The sequence below is a fragment of the Salmo trutta genome, chromosome 17 (genome assembly GCF_901001165.1).
Source record: "Salmo trutta chromosome 17, fSalTru1.1, whole genome shotgun sequence".
NCBI classification, from domain to species: Eukaryota; Metazoa; Chordata; class Actinopteri; order Salmoniformes; family Salmonidae; genus Salmo; species Salmo trutta.
This window is the reverse complement of record NC_042973.1, coordinates 32,868,962-32,885,571: the sequence shown is the minus strand read 5'-3', so window position 1 is coordinate 32,885,571 and position 16,610 is coordinate 32,868,962. Positions and strand designations below refer to the sequence as shown.

The 16,610-nt window shown below is 43.5% G+C and overlaps 1 protein-coding gene across 3 annotated transcripts in view; it reads left to right on the top strand.

Annotated features, from left to right (window-relative positions):
• LOC115152061 (IQ motif and SEC7 domain-containing protein 3) overlaps positions 1-14,763 on the top strand; it is a 45,356-nt gene extending 30,593 nt beyond the window's left edge. For 2 of the 3 annotated variants that reach the window (XM_029696554.1, XM_029696553.1), the window contains 6 exons: positions 713-844; positions 2,081-2,180; positions 11,064-11,222; positions 11,311-11,406; positions 11,487-11,530; positions 12,220-14,763. In XM_029696554.1, coding sequence (XP_029552414.1) covers positions 713-844; positions 2,081-2,180; positions 11,064-11,222; positions 11,311-11,406; positions 11,487-11,530; positions 12,220-12,678 — 990 coding nt within the window. In that variant the 3' untranslated portion in view covers positions 12,679-14,763. The remainder of the gene's footprint in view (positions 1-712; positions 845-2,080; positions 2,181-11,063; positions 11,223-11,310; positions 11,407-11,486; positions 11,531-12,219) is intronic. The other variant, XM_029696555.1, reaches the window with a different exon arrangement.
• The last annotated feature ends 1,847 nt before the right edge of the window (positions 14,764-16,610 follow it).

The window sequence follows — 16,610 nt, the reverse complement described above, 5'->3', positions numbered from 1 at the left end:
TCGTTTTACTGTGGATATAGATACTTTTGTACCTGTTTCCTCCAGTATCTTCACAAGGTCTTTTGCTGTTGTTCTGGGATTGATTTGCACTTTTCGCACCAAAGTACGTTCATCTCTAGGAGACAGAATGCGTCTCCTTCCTGAGCGGTATGACGGCTGCGTGGTCCCATGGTGTTTATACTTGTGTACTATTGTTTGTACAGATGAACGTGGTACCTTCAGGTGTTTGGAAATTGCTCCCAAGGATGAACCAGACTTTTTTCAGAGGTCTTGGCTGATTTCTTTTGATTTTCCCATGATGTCAAGCAAAGAAGCACTGAGTTTGAAGGTAGGCTTTGAAATACAGCCACAGGTACACCTCCAATTGACTCAAATTATGTCAATTAGCCTATCAGAAGCTTCTAAAGCCATGACATCATTTTCTGGAATTTTCCAAACTTTTTAAAGGCAGGCACAGTCAACTTAGTGTATGTAAACTTCTGACCCACTGGAATTGTGATACAGTGAATTATAAGTGAAATAATCTGTCTGTAAACAGTTGTTGGAAAAATGACTTGTGTCATGTACAAAGTAGATGTCCTAACTGACTTGCCAAAACTATAGTTTGTTAACAAGAAATTTGTGTAGTGGTTGAAAAACGAGTTTTAATGACTCCAACCTAAGTGTATGTAAACTTCCCACTTCAACTGTATTTGTGTGTGTGTTTCTGTAGATCCTGTCTGTGCCCCACCGTAGGCTGGTCTGCTGCTGTCGTTTGTTCGAGGTGGCAGACTTCAACAAACCTCTGAAACAGAAACTGGCCAACACCCAAAGAGAGGTGTTCCTCTTCAACGACCTCATACTGGTGAGAACACACACAAGCACACACACACGCACACATGGACACATGCACACACACACCCACACGTTAAAGCATGACTAGTGTTTATTTAAGTGATAATGCCCGAGAAGCTGGTGTTTGGAGGATATATTGGCACTGGTGCCTGGCAAACCGTGCCAATATATCCTCCAAACACCGGCTTCTCGGGCATTATCACTTTTATACAACGGTACCAACATAATCAAATAATGATTTTCATTAAAAATGTTATTCTGATGAATTTATTCATATTTTTCTTCCTTCCACAAGATATAGTCCCAAAACAAATCTAGGGTTGCTACCCAAGCCGGCTGGTCGTTCGTTCTATTGGCTCGGTTGCCAGAGACGCGACCCAATCTTTCGTTCTAAATCAGTGGTCACCAATCTTTTCTGAGTCAAGATCACTTTCTGAGTCAAAATTCATGCCGAGATCTACCGCTCTGATTTTGTATTAACATGACTTAAAACATTTAAGCCTATGCAATATTAACCAATTAAAAACAGTACTGTAGCAATGAGGTTTGTGCACTAAGCTATAGGCCCAATACATTATCACCGCATACTGGCTTTGCTTGAATTTACCTGCCAATGCATTGTTGTTCGGGACATTTAAAAAAATTATATTTCAAAACTTGAGGTAGGCTATATGATCACACCGGTAATAGATCCATTGTTGTTGATGCCAGCTGATTCATGATTTCAACTGGCTGAAAACGCTGCCTGCCTCTCTCTCTTCTCAACCCCAACACGTTCATTACTATGGGACAGTTGGAGATCGAATTTGAATATTGAAACAATGTTGCAAATGTCAGAGAGACAGACAGCAAGGTTTATACAAATTTTCGCTGTTGAAAACTAAATGTTAGTCTAAAAGAAATGTGAGATAAAGTCAACATGCTTTTTATAGTGGAGATCAAGTTCATTTAATTGTCTGGCTGGGCTGATGAGACAGTGGATGGCGCAGTCAGATGGAACAGTCATAGATTTAGCCGGTGGTAATTTGTGGAATAGACACCGGCTGGAATGCGCTTTTAACCAATCAGCATTCAGGATTAGACCCACCTGTTGTTTGTGTGTGTGTGTGTGTGTGTGTGTGTGTGTGTGTGTGTGTGTGTGTGTGTGTGTGTGTGTGTGTGTGTGTGTGTGTGTGTGTGTGTGTGTGTGTGTGTGTGTGTGTGCTCACTGTATGGCTTATGTCCATTCTGTTATCTCCTCACACAGATCCTGAAGCTGTGTCCAAAGAAGAAGACTTCTGCTTCCTACACCTTCTGTAAAGCCATGGGTCTACTGGGCATGCAGTTTCACCTCTTCAGCAATGAATGTAACTACTACAACTTGCTACTACTATTATAACTACTCTACTACTACTACTCTACTATTGGTACTACTACACTACGACTAGTAGCTCCCGAGTGGCGCAATGGTCTAAGGCACTGCATCTCAGTGCTAGAGGTGTCACTACAGACCCTGGTTCAATCCTGGGCTGGATCACAACCGGCCGTGATCGGGAGTCTGATAGGGCGGCGCATAATAGGCCGTCATTGTAAAATAAGAATTTGTTCTTAACTGACTTGCCCAGTTAAATTAAAAATACTATTACTATCACTACTCTATTATTATTATTATTATTATTATTATTACTACTACTAATCTACTACTCTACTACTTCTACTCGACTATTATTATTACAACTACTACTACTACTTCTACTACTATTTTACTACTACTAGTACTACTACTATTACTACTACTGCTACTCTACTATTATTATTACTACTACTAAGACTACTTTACTACTACTACTACTACTGCTACTACTACTACTATTACTATTACTACTACTACTACTCTACTATTATTACTACTACTACTACTCTACTACTACCACTACTATGCTACTACTATTACGACTCTACTACTACTACTACTACTACTACTACACATATACTACTACTCTACTACTACAACTGCTACTACTGCTCTACTACTACACTACTACTACTACTACTACTAATACTACTACTACTCTACTATTATTACTACTACTACTACTACTACTACTACTACTACTCCACTACTACTATTACTACTACTACTCCACTACTACTAGTACTACTACTACTACTACTTCTACTACTACTACTACTCTACTACACCTACTACTACTACTATTACTATTACTACTACTCTACTATTATTACTACTACTACTACTCTACTACTACCACTACTATGCTATTACTATTACTACTACGACTCTACTACTACTACTACTACCACTACACATATACTATTACTCTACTACTACAACTGCTACTACTGCTCTACTACTACACTACTACTACTAATACTACTACTACTCTACTCTACTATTATTACTACTACTACTACTACTCCACTACTACTATTACTACTACTACTCCACTACTACTACTACTACTACTACTACTACTCTACTACACCTACTTCTACTCTACTATTATTATTACTACTACTCTACTACTACTACTACTATTACTACTCTACTACTGCTACTACTATTGCTACTACTACTATTACTACTCTACTACTGCTACTACTATTGCTACTACTACTACTCTACTACTACTCTGCTACTACTATTACTACTACTACTACTACTACTACTACTACTACTGCTATTACTATTATTACTACTACTAGTACTACTACTATACTACTACTACTGCTATTACTATTATTACTACTACTAGTACTACTACTAGTACTACTCTACTATTATTATTATTATTATTACTTCTACTACTACTACTACTCTGCTGCTACTACTACTACTGCTCTACTATTATTACTAATAATACTACTGCTACTGCTACTCTACTACTATTACTACTCTGCTACTACTACTACTACTATGCTACTCCTACTACTACTCCGCTACTACCACTACTACTGGGAGTGCATTCTGACGAAGAACAGCACTCCACTACTACTAGTACTACTACTACTACTCTACTACACCTACTACTACTACTATTACTATTACTACTACTCTACTATTATTACTACTACTACTACTCTACTACTACCACTACTATGCTATTACTATTACTACTACGACTCTACTACTACTACTACTACCACTACACATATACTACTACTCTACTACTACAACTGCTACTACTGCTCTACTACTACACTACTACTACTAATACTACTACTACTCTACTCTACTATTATTACTACTACTACTCCACTACTACTACTACTACTACTACTACTACTCTACTACACCTACTTCTACTCTGCTATTATTATTACTACTACTCTACTACTAATACTACTATTACTACTCTATTACTGCTACTACTATTGCTACTACTACTACTAGTGCTACTCTACTACTTCTACTACTACTACTATTGCTACTACTACTACTATTACTACTCTACTACTGCTACTACTATTGCTACTACTACTATTACTACTCTACTACTGCTACTACTATTGCTACTACTACTACTCTACTACTACTCTGCTACTACTATTACTACTACTACTACTACTACTACTACTGCTATTACTATTATTACTACTACTAGTACTACTACTATACTACTACTACTGCTATTACTATTATTACTACTACTAGTACTACTACTAGTACTACTCTACTATTATTATTATTATTATTATTATTATTATTATTATTACTTCTACTACTACTACTACTACTCTGCTACTACTACTACTGCTCTACTATTATTACTAATAATACTACTGCTACTGCTACTCTACTACTATTACTACTCTGCTACTACTACTACTACTACTATGCTACTCCTACTACTACTCCGCTACTACCACTACTACTGGGAGTGCATTCTGACGAAGAACAGCAAAGGTAATCAAACTTTTCTAATAGTAAATCGGAGTTTGGTGAGTACCACACTTGGTGGGTGTCAAAATAGCTAGCCTGTGATGGCCGGGCTATCTACTCAGAATATTGCAAAATGTGCTTTCACCGAAAAGCACATTTTGAGTGCATAAAGGAGCGCATAGCGAAAAGCACATAGCGAGTGCATAAAGGAGTTCTGTATCTATAATTCTTAAAATAATTGTTATGTTTTTTGTGAACGTTTATCGTGAGTAATTTAGTAAATTCACCGGAAGTTTGCGGTGGGTATGCTAGTTCTGAACGTCACATGCTAATGTAAAAAGCTGGTTTTTGATATAAATATGAACTTGATTGAACAAAACATGCATGTATTGTATAACATAATGTCCTAGGATTGTCATCTGATGAAGATCATCAAAGGTTAGTGCTGCATTTAGCTGTGGTTTGGGTTTATGTGACATTATATGCTAGCTTGAAAAATGGGTGTCTGATTATTTCTGGCTGGGTACTCTGCTGACATAATCTAATGTTTTGCTTTCGTTGTAAAGCCTTTTTGAAATCGGACAGTGTGGTTAGATTAACGAGAGTCTTGTCTTTAAAATGGTGTAAAATAGTCATATGTTTGAGAAATGGAAGTAATAGCATTTCTAAGGTATTTGAATAACGCGCCACGGGATTCCACTGGCTGTTGAGTAGGTGGGGCGATTTCGTCCCACCTACCCTAGAGAGGCTAACCTGCTCTGTTTTGTTGGCCTCTGGAAACACCTCTGGTTGCCAGCGCTCTCTGTGATAGAAGATTAGCCTTAGCGCAGCAGCTGTGGCAGACAGATTCTGCTAGTGAGCGTAAACTGAGAGCACTCAGCTGATTAACCCCTACACTGCCAGCCAGGGAAATTGAAATGTATGCAAATATTTCCCAGTTTATGCAAATACTTGCACCATGACGTGAAACCGTGAAAGAAAGAAGGCCTTGTTTCAGTTATGGTGACGCACGATCACATGTAGCCTAACTAACCTAACCTTCCTGAGAGTATGATGGAAAGTGTTCATATGTAACCCAACATCCTTCTATGCTTTGCTCTCTATCTCTCGCTCTTCTTTCTTGAACCAGTTCTAGAACAATTGATACAGCAATACTTCTCTGCTTGGTCATAGCTTTCTCATGCATGTTTCTAGAGAGAAACTGGGTACGATGCATGACTGATCTTACAGTGCAATGTAAGATCTTTGCACTGGCCCCAATAAATCTCTACAAAAATGTGGTAACACCTCTTAAACTTCAGTGATATCTTTATAATGCTAGTAAGCTTTGGGCTTTGGTGGAGAAAATGTGTTTCGGAATGAACCTTAGACAACAATACATAAGTTGCCAAAAAGTATTTGTTATGATGGACTGTGAAAAACCCAAGGGATAATCATCTATTAGTGTACTGTGTGAGAGCAGATATGACATTGTCTGTCATTTAAATAGTTGAGGCTGTGTGTAAGTTCAGATGGTGTTCAAAATGTGAAGAATTATGGCACTAAGGTGTGAGTCAGATGTGCCTCCTTCGGATTAATACAAATTTGAATCGGACCTTCACTTCTGTTAGTCCGGTCAGCACTTACCTCTTCTCCTTGGTCAACAAATCAACAAATCCAATGAAGAAATAAACATTCTACTAAAACGGTATACTTCATAGCTCACAAGAAACCAACAACACACACCCCTGATCATTTTCAACTGCAATAAAACTTTATAGAAACAGATTTCTTTGGAACATGCTGATGATAAATTAACATTTGCCTAACTGGAATAACAAGTGGATTAATATTAATCTCTAGTTGATACTGATGGACATATTCTATCATCAGACCAGCGTACTAGATACTCTGGATACTCCCAAGGGGTTGAAGCAGTCCATCTTCAGGAAGAGAACACTCTTCGAGAAGCTACACACCCCAGGGATGAAAGTACTTTGACAGCTTGTGGCTCCTGTTGGGTCTCATAGGAAAAGTATGTTCCAACAGTACTTCCGACAGTAGCTGCTGCTTCTCATGCACAACAGCCTGGATCGGTGGGCGCTGGATCATTTCTGTCACCTGCCCTTTGTGCTTTGGGGTTGAAAGGGCAGTGGAGGTACTAGGATGACAGGCAGGGCAGACGCTGGGATGATGCTGGCTGATCCTCTCTGGTCCATGGGAGGCCATGAGGTCTCAATAGGGCTCCCAATTGGCGCAGCGGTCTAAGGCATTGGTCCCATAGGGCAGCGCAAAATTTGTCCTGTGTCGTCCGGGTTAGGGTTTGGCCAGGGGTAGGTCGTCATTGTAAATAAGAATTTGTTCTTAACTAACTTGCCTATTTTAAATAAAGGTAAAAAATGTTTTAAAAAATGAAGATGTGTGTGTTTGCGACCCCTACAACTGGCTTTGCTCCATCTCTTCAGAAAGAGGCTCTTCATCCACCTCCAAGATCGAGGGCAGTGATGGAGCGACACACACTGGGAAGAAAGGCCCAGACTTAAAGTTAACGTTCCAGTGAATGGGCTTCACTCTCTTCCTGCGCCCTCGTTGGCTATTCTCACGCTTGGCCTTGGCACGGGAGGTGGGCATGTTGCATCGCTTGATAGGAGGCTGTTCTGCCAGTGGGACCAAGGGGGTCAAGAGGATTTCAAAGGGGCACTTCTCACCCGCTTGCACGGCTCTCCTACTGGTCAGTAAAGCGGAGTGGTTGGTGTGACCTGTGTGGCTGGGCGTAGGTCTGTGCAGGGGGTGACAGCCATCATCTCCACCTACATTAGCTGGGTGGCAGACTAAAGGTGGACCACAGAGGAACATCCTCTCAGTGCTACTGAAGGACAGGGGCTCAGAGGGTAATATGATTTGTTTGTCACCCAGTTGTTCTGGTAGCTGCTGGTCCTTCATAGCAGACTGGATCTGTAAGAGCTGGATCCTCTTTGACACACGCCGTGATCTGGTGTTGGCAGGCCGGGCTGGCACTGGGGAGGCAGGTGGGGCAGGCACTCGGCTGGAAGGAACCGGAGAAGCAGATTGAGTAGGCACCAGAAGGTCAGGCACATGGCTGACCATTGGGGTAGGCAATGGGATGGCCATCTGGGCAGGTGAGGCTGACACTGCAATGGTTGGCAGCACAGGGAAAGAATTGGTGCTCTCCCTCCTATCCATGGAGTTTATAAGCTCTAAGGTCTGGTTAGGGAACCTCAGAGTGCTGCCATCAGTATGTTTTGTTATCCTAGCTATCCCGGTCTTGGGTCGAGCCAGGCTTCTGCTGGCCTGGACCTCCGGCTGTAGGACATCCACTGGAGAACATGGCGGCTGCAAGAGGCTGCCGTCGGACAGAGACCGTCTGGCTTGAGCAGGAGGAGAGCGGGGCCTTTGGTCCTGGATGTTAGACCTCTGGAGAGGATGGGTCTGGATCCTGACCTCAGACTGGCTGCATGGAGTCCCAGATAAAGGAGCTACTGCCTTGGCTGCAGTGGAGCATACATTGGGCCTCCTAGGGATGCTTCCTGGTGTCTGTGGTCTGCTGGATTTAAGCTCTGGCTCCTGCTTGTGGCTGGAAGTCAATGTGCTCCCTCCGGTTTTGGTTTTGACCGGACCCAGATGCTTGTTACCCATCTGTCCCTCCAGCTGCAGACGAGGCATGCGAGGCACCTTGAGGGAGTTTTTGATCCTTTGGACAGTGAGAGAGGTCACAGTGAGCATTGGGAGGCTGATGGGTGGAGTGGCCATTGGAAGCCTTCTCATGTCAGCCCTCTCTTTAGTCACATCCATGTTGTGGAAGTGGGATCGGCTATTCTTTCTCCCTGGTGGCATTGGCTGTAGGACAATATCACTAGCACTCCGGACACTGAGGATGTCTGTCAGGCTGTTCTCAGAACTGTTCTGACTGGTCTCTTGTGTCTTAGTCCTGGACATCACTCTGTCTTTCATGGCTGTGAGAGTCACAGTGGAGGAGCAAACAACAACAAAAAAGCATGTTTGAGAAAAATAATATAGAATAAATTACATATATTACAATAGAATTTGATCAAAGTTGTTATTATAAACTAGTGTTTTTCCACTTTCAAAAGACATTCCAATTCCTGCCAAAATGTTCATGAATTCATAAAAATGAAAGATTCACAGACTAAGGCCTACCTTCAATTTGGACTTCCAGATAATTTGCACACGTAGGATTTGACTATAAAGTTTCAACAATATATAATTGAAACAGAAGACCACAAGACCTAGTTTTAAATCACAAATCACAAAATATAAGTTTTTGACAGTTATTGATCAAATAAAGTTCTCATAAGATAAAAGTAATGTATTTGAGATTATTTCATTAAATTATAGGTCCTACCTCAGTTCAGGAAGAGTGTCAATGACCTGTCTATGGATTGTCTTAGTTTAACAAAATAATGCTTCATTATGACATCATGTACATTATGACATAGCAGCCGTCCACATCCTAAAAGTTTGTCAAAACCATTTGAATAGGCATGAAATGTAAAATTAAATACAATAGGCCTAAATCAACAATTTAATAAAAATAATAGTTTGACAGTAATTATTCAGTTTATTGGCTTTTATTTTCATTACAGTAGTGGTTTTGAATTTATTAAAATGAGCGTAGGCCTAGTGAGTTTTGTAGAACTCGATCGCTCATTGAACATCTGTGTGGAACATTCCCAGCTGACGCCACACAGACGCCTTTGAAAAAAATTCACAATTTTAGTTTCGTATTCAACTTATCAGCATATATGCACGGCAAATAAATTCCCAGTAATCAAATAAATCTGAAAATCGCAATTATCTATTTATTATAGCATCCTCTTAGAACGAGAATCACTGTGGTGTCAATGTTTTTGATTATGTCCAAGTAGGAACATAGCTATAGGTATTTTGACTTCTATACTACGATAGTGGTAGTTGTGTGTGTTTTCTTGTCGTTCATTCGTTTTGAGTCAGCGCTAAACCCAACTCAACCAAAAATAAAAGTTAAAGAATGGAATTAAGCCAGTGTCTTAGATTGAACTATCCAAGCAGTAAATATATCCTTTAAATGTTGATATTTGGTTGTGTTGTCAACTAAACACAATTCAATATTACTTTTGTAATACAGTAAATAGCCTAAGGTTAAGGCTATCTGACAAACTAATGTAACATTTTTTTTTTCAACCGTAAAATAAGTAACAGATCCATGGCCACATTTTGAGGTTACTGTAACTATACATTTAATCGTATGTAACGTTAATCAAATAAAGCGTGCATGTTCAAGATAGCATGCATACTGTAGGTTGTGGCGGATCTGTGGAGATATTCACAATTGCTGTAGTCTGTAGAATCTCGAACGGCATTGATCACTTGCAGCATGTACTATTATTGTAATCTCAACTTCAAACCAGGTAATTTGGTTCTGCTATTTCCCTGTGGCTCAGTTGATAGAGCATGGTGTTTTCAACGCCAGCATAGTGTGTGCAACGCCAGGGTTGTGGGTTCGATTCCCATGCTACTCCTACTACTACTCCGCTACTACCACTACTACTAGTACTACTACTAGTACTACTACTACTACAACAACTACTACTCTACTGTTATTATTACTACTACTACTACTACTACTACTCTAAAAGTACTGCTACTACTAGTACTACTACTACTACACTACTACTACTACTCTTCTACTACTACTACTACTACTACTACTACTACTACTACTGCTATTACTATTATTACTACTACTAGTACTACTACTATACTACTACTACTGCTATTACTATTATTACTACTACTAGTACTACTACTAGTACTACTCTACTATTATTATTATTACTTCTACTACTACTACTACGCTGCTACTACTACTACTGCTCTACTATTATTACTAATACTACTACTGCTACTGCTACTCTACTACTACTACTACTACTCTGCTACTACTACTACTACTACTATGCTACTCCTACTACTACTCCGCTACTACCACTACTACTAGTACTACTACTAGTACTACTACTAGTACTACTACTACTACAACAACTACTACTCTACTGTTATTACTACTACTACTACTACTACTACTACTACTCTAAAAGTACTGCTACTACTAGTACTACTACTACTACACTACTACTACTACTCTTCTACTACTACTACTACTACTACTACTACTACTACTACTACTATACTATTACACTGTACTGCTCCATACATAGCTAACTATGAGCGGGGACATTGTCTGTCCAGAATCCTACTATGGCCATGGCATCGCCATTCTAGTTACATAGCTAACTGTTTTTGTGTGTGTGTGTGTGTGTGTGTGTGTGTGTGTGTGTGTGTCCAGACTATGCTCATGGCATCACCATGTTGAGTCCGTTCTCTTCAGAGAAGAAGCAGCTGGTGAGTTTCTGCTCCCCCAGCGGAGAGGAGCTCAGGAATTTCACAGAGGAGCTCCGTGAGTCCATCACTGAGGTTAACGAGATGGAGCAGATACACATCCAATGTAAGCACACACGCATACGCACGCACACCACATGCACATACACACATGCTCTTTATGTAATTATATGGTCATATCTCGCTGTCTGTAGGGGAGCTGGAGAGAGAACAGGGGGTGCAGACTCACACCCCCCACACCAATGGAGGACAGATGGACACACTCAGTCGACACACAGGATCGCCCACTGGTAACAAACACGAAGTTAGCGACTAGCATCCACACATAATGCTGTGTCTCTGAGTGTCACTTGTGTGTTTCTCCCCTCAGCCCAGCAAGATCTGTATGACAAGACTGGCAACAACACTGTGGAGGTGAGTCACATACACACTCTGCCTCAGGTAAGTGTATGTGTGTTAGCAAAGATGCACACAGGCGAGGAGTAGGGAGACCCTCCTCAGCTCCCTCCAGCTCTGTGTGCCTCATAGCAACACAGCTGCCAATGCAGGGTTATCTATTAGCTATTAGCCTCCTGCTAACACAACATCTGCCTCCCAGCCATCATAAGCCTTTCTAAGCCCTGCTGGCTTGCTAGAAAACCATCTCCATGGCAAGACTCAGAGTTAATGTACGTATGTGTCTGTGTATGCATGCACATGTATGACTCAAGCCCAGTTCCTCTGCTCTAAATACCCTCTCTACAGACCTAGCAGCCCCAACCCCTAACTCTTAGTCAGTCCTTTAGCGTTGCATATCTCTGTGTGGGGAGACACCATGCCCTCGGTGTCATCTCCCCCCACACACTCATCCCACTCCATACACACTCCTCCTCCTCCACACACGCACGCAAACTCACACCCACCCACTGGAGCCCAAATGTTGACCCTGAAACGTCCTTCCACCCAAACACAGGTGTGTCTCTGGGCTGGTGTGTGTGTGTTAGCATGCGCTCGCTCCCTGCATGCCTGCATGCTGCCAGTGTATCTAACCCACCAGAGGGCTGCTGTAGGCTGCATTCAGGCTGGTAACTCCTCATGCCATTCTCTGGCTGTTTCTAAACTAGGTGTCAATTCACAATAGGCTGCTGCAGACCTACCACATGACCCAGCCCAGCCCTGATAGGCTGCTCCAGACCTACCATGTGACCAGTCCTGACTCCACCCAACTGGCTCTGGCAGCACCGGCCATGCTAAGTGCCACCCACCCCGGAGAGCTCCGCCCAGACACCCTCATTCAATGCCAGCAGATCGTCAAGGTGATCGTCATGGACCAGAGCGGCCGCGGGAGAATGGAAGCTTTCCTCAACCAAGGAAGCCCCGCCTCCCACCACCGCCTCATCCAATCAGCGATGTCCACGCCAGTACGGGTCAGAGAGGGATCTGAGCCCCCTCTGCCTCCCCCTCCTCCCCCCTACAACCACCCCCACCAGTACTGTCCCCCCGACTCCCCCTGCCCTCTCTCACACACCCTGCCTCACCCCCTCCGCAGACGTAACTCTAGTGGCTCCCGCAGCCTCGTCTGACATATGACCCCCTCACCCCTGACCCTACCACACATTATCATGTGCCCTCTGACCTTTTGTTAAATAGTCATGTACTTTATTGGTGAAACACACACAACACAAACACTCATAGACAAAGATAGAGAAAAGGTGAGATGAGGAAGGGAGGAACAGAAAGAGGGAGGGAAGGAGAGAAAGGGAATAAGCCGATAAAGCGAGTGGGAGATAATGGAGAGGATTTAAATCAATATAAAATCAAAGTCATCTAATGATTTCATGTGTATTTTTGAATAGGATGTCATTTTGACAACATTTCTAAACAGAGATTTTCTAATCGTCCAGCTCTTGTGACACAGTGTCATCTGTACATATCTATATCTGTTCCTGACTTTAGAAAGAACGACTTAGGGGTGCACCCTCTCATCCCCTGATCCCTGACTCTAACCCTGCCCTGATGTCACACAGCTGATAGAACACACAGATCTCTTCCATGTGTGGAGCTGTCTGGACATGGAGACAGGTCACCTCAATGACATCATCAACATCATCTAGGGTTTTAGCCCTCCTCTTTAGCACACTATGTTTTGGTGATGTGTGGTAAAATATGATAATGAGATGCTAATAATACTTTTGATCGTGAAGAAGTGAGTATGTCAGAGTAGCAGGGAGGGAAGAAGTGAGTATGTCAGAGTAGCAGGGAGGGAAAGAGTGAGGATGTCAGAGTAGCAGGGAGGGAAGAAGTGAGTATGTCAGAGTAGCAGGCAGGGAAAGAGTGAGGATGTCAGAGTAGCAGGGAGGGAAGAAGTGAGTATGTCAGAGTAGCAGGGAGGGAAGAAGTGAGTATGTCAGAGTAGCAGGCAGGGAAGAAGTGAGGATGTCAGAGTAGCAGGGAGGGAAGACTGTTTCTCCTGACTCCTGGCTTACAGATGATTACAATCTGTATTTCTATTCGTAATGTCTGACTTCTACCCTGATTATCATATCTGCGTGTGCATGTGTGTTTGAGAATATGAGGGTCTGCCAGTGTATGTGCGTGTGAAAGGGTGTGTCTGTGTGTGCTTGTTTGCATGTGTGTGCGAATACCATTGTTCTATTCTCTGAGGTTTTGCTACACTGGTCCAAGCCTCACACTCAGGAAAATACCAGTACTGACGACAAACTGTTCAACATTCTAACTTATCGTTTGATCAGTATTAACATGAACATTGTATCTTATTAACTGGTAATGTTCTAACGTTCTATCTAATTTGTCCTGTTGAATAATCAATCTCACTTTCTGAATCCCTAAAGGGTTAACTATTACCCATTCTCACATGATTAACCTGTTCTCCACTGGACTGCATGTCACATAGGAATGTATATACACACACAGTACACACACACACACACACAGAGCATTAAACCACAGAATTACTTAAGTATGTTTATTTGTCAGAATATTGAATATGTTTCATTATTATTATTATAGAGTGTTGTTACATCTCTTCCTCCCTTCCCCTCTCTCTGAGATCTGTGACACGTGGTGACCCACTGAGGCTGATCTTCTTCGTGCTACACCATATTATTAGAGTATATCGGAATACTGGATATGTGCACAGTATATAGGTGGTATATATATATATAATGTAAAAGGAACAAACGGACTGCCGATGTGTGTATTTATGTATTTGTACAGAGAGGTGGAAATCTATTTGTTTTTCAGATCATGGGGGCAACAGAACCCCACTGTTACCATGAGAGACACACAGAGAGATGATGACACATTATCATAATTAGTGCTCTGTGTAAAGGGCTATACTGTAGCTGTGATCACACTAGCGTTAGCATTAGCTAGATGGCTTAGTGGAAAACAAACAGGAGTCATAGTAGACATTTTAGCATGTTCTAAAGCCCTAACATATCACCCTAACCCTGAGTCTGGCTCGCCTGTCCTGCATCCATCTTGGAGATGTCTTACACTGTTGAAGAGAGCACCTGTGCACCGTCACATTAAGTATTTACTAAGATATCATGTTTATAACAATTACAGTGTTTACTAATGGAATATTTCTAAAGATTTCTGTTTGAAGAGAATTACATAATAAAGTAGTTTGTACTCTGCCTTGAGTCCTGGGTCCTGTCTGTCTGTGTGTGTGTGAAAAGTTTGCCTGCCGACAGTACTTAGCACCTCTGAACAGTGTCAGTGTCACGTTCTGACCAGTAAAAGGGGTTATTTGTTATTGTAGTTTGGTCAGGACGTGGCAGGGGTGTGTTTGTTTTGTGTTGTCTGGGTTTTTTGGGTATTGTTCTATGTTTTATATTTCTATGTTCGTATTTCTAGTATTAGTATTTCTATGTTAGTTTTGGAAACGACCTCCAATTAGAAGCAGCTGGTTGTCATTGCTTCTAATTGGAGGCCATATTTATATGGGTTTATTTTCTCTTGTGTTTGTGGGTGATTGTTCCATGTATAGGCAAGGTTACATTACAGGACTGTCGTGCGTGTTCTTGTTTTGTTTCAGTGTTCACGTATGAATAAAAATATAAGTATGGACACTTACCACGCTGCGTATTGGTCCGATATTACTTACTCTTCATCAGAAGACGAATCGTATGACAGAATCACCCACCAAATGAGGACCAAGAAGCGGAGGAGGGAGCAGCAGGAGGTGTATACGGAGTCATGGACTTGGGAGGAGATACTGGCTGGAGAAGGACCATGGAGGAAGACTGGAGAGGATCGAGAACGTTATTCGGGAACATGGCTGGCAAGGAAGCCTGAGAGGCAGCCCCCCCAATTTTTTTTTTTTTGGGGGGGGCACACGGGTAAGTTGTCTAGGCCAGGAAGGGGACCTGAGCCAACTTCCCGTGCTTATTATGGGGAGCGTCGGACCAAGAAAACACCACGCTATGCGGAGATACGCACTGTATCACCAGTGCACACCTATAGGCCGGTGCGGTCGATACCAGCACTTCGCCCGTGCTGGGCTAGGGTAACTATCCAGCCAGAACGGGTTATGCAGGCTGTGTCCTTCAGACCTCCAGTGCGTAGTCAAGGCCCCATGTATCCAGTTCCTGCTCCTCGCACTAGCTTTGAGGTGCGTGTCCCTAGTCTGGTGCCTCCAAAGCCAGCCCCACGCACCAGGCCTCCAGTGCGTCAGCCCAGTCCAGCTCGTCCTGCTCCTGCTCCTCGCACTAGCCTTGGGGTGCGTGTCTCCAGCCTGGTACCTCCAGTACCAGCCCCACGCATCAGGCTTCCAGTGCACATTCCCTGTCCGTCCAGAGTGTCCGGCAACAGTGCCCCGTCCAGCGTGTCCGGCAACAGTGCCCCGTCCAGCGTGTCCGGCAACAGTGCCCCGTCCAGCGTGTCCGGCGACAGTGCCCCGTCCAGCGTGTCCGGCGACAGTGCCCCGTCCAGAGTGTCCGGCGACAGTGCCCCGTCCAGAGTGTCCGGCGACAGTGCCCCGTCCAGAGTGTCCGGCGACAGTGCCCCGTCCAGAGTGTCCGGCGACAGTGCCCCGTCCAGAGTGTCCGGCGACAGTGCCCCGTCCAGAGTGTCCGGCGACAGTGCCCCGTCCAGAGTGTCCGGCGACAGTGCCCCGTCCAGAGTGTCCGGCGACAGTGCCCCGTCCAGAGTGTCCGGCGACAGTGCCCCGTCCAGAGTGTCCGGCGACAGTGCCCCATCCAGAGTGTCCGGCGACAGTGCCCCGTCCAGAGCTTCCGGCGACAGTGCCCCGTCCAGAGCTTCCGGCGACAGTGCCCCGTCCAGAGCTTCCGGCGATAGTGCCCCGTCTAGAGACGGCCCACAGTCCGGAGCCAGCAGAGACGGCCCACAGTCCGGAGCCAGCAGAGACGGCCCTCTGGTCCGGAACCGGCGCAGCCAGAGTCGCCCTCCGGTCCGGAACCGGCGCAGCCAGAGTCGCCCTTCAGCCCGAGGTCTCCAGCGACGTGCTTCAGCCCGAGGTCTTCAGCGG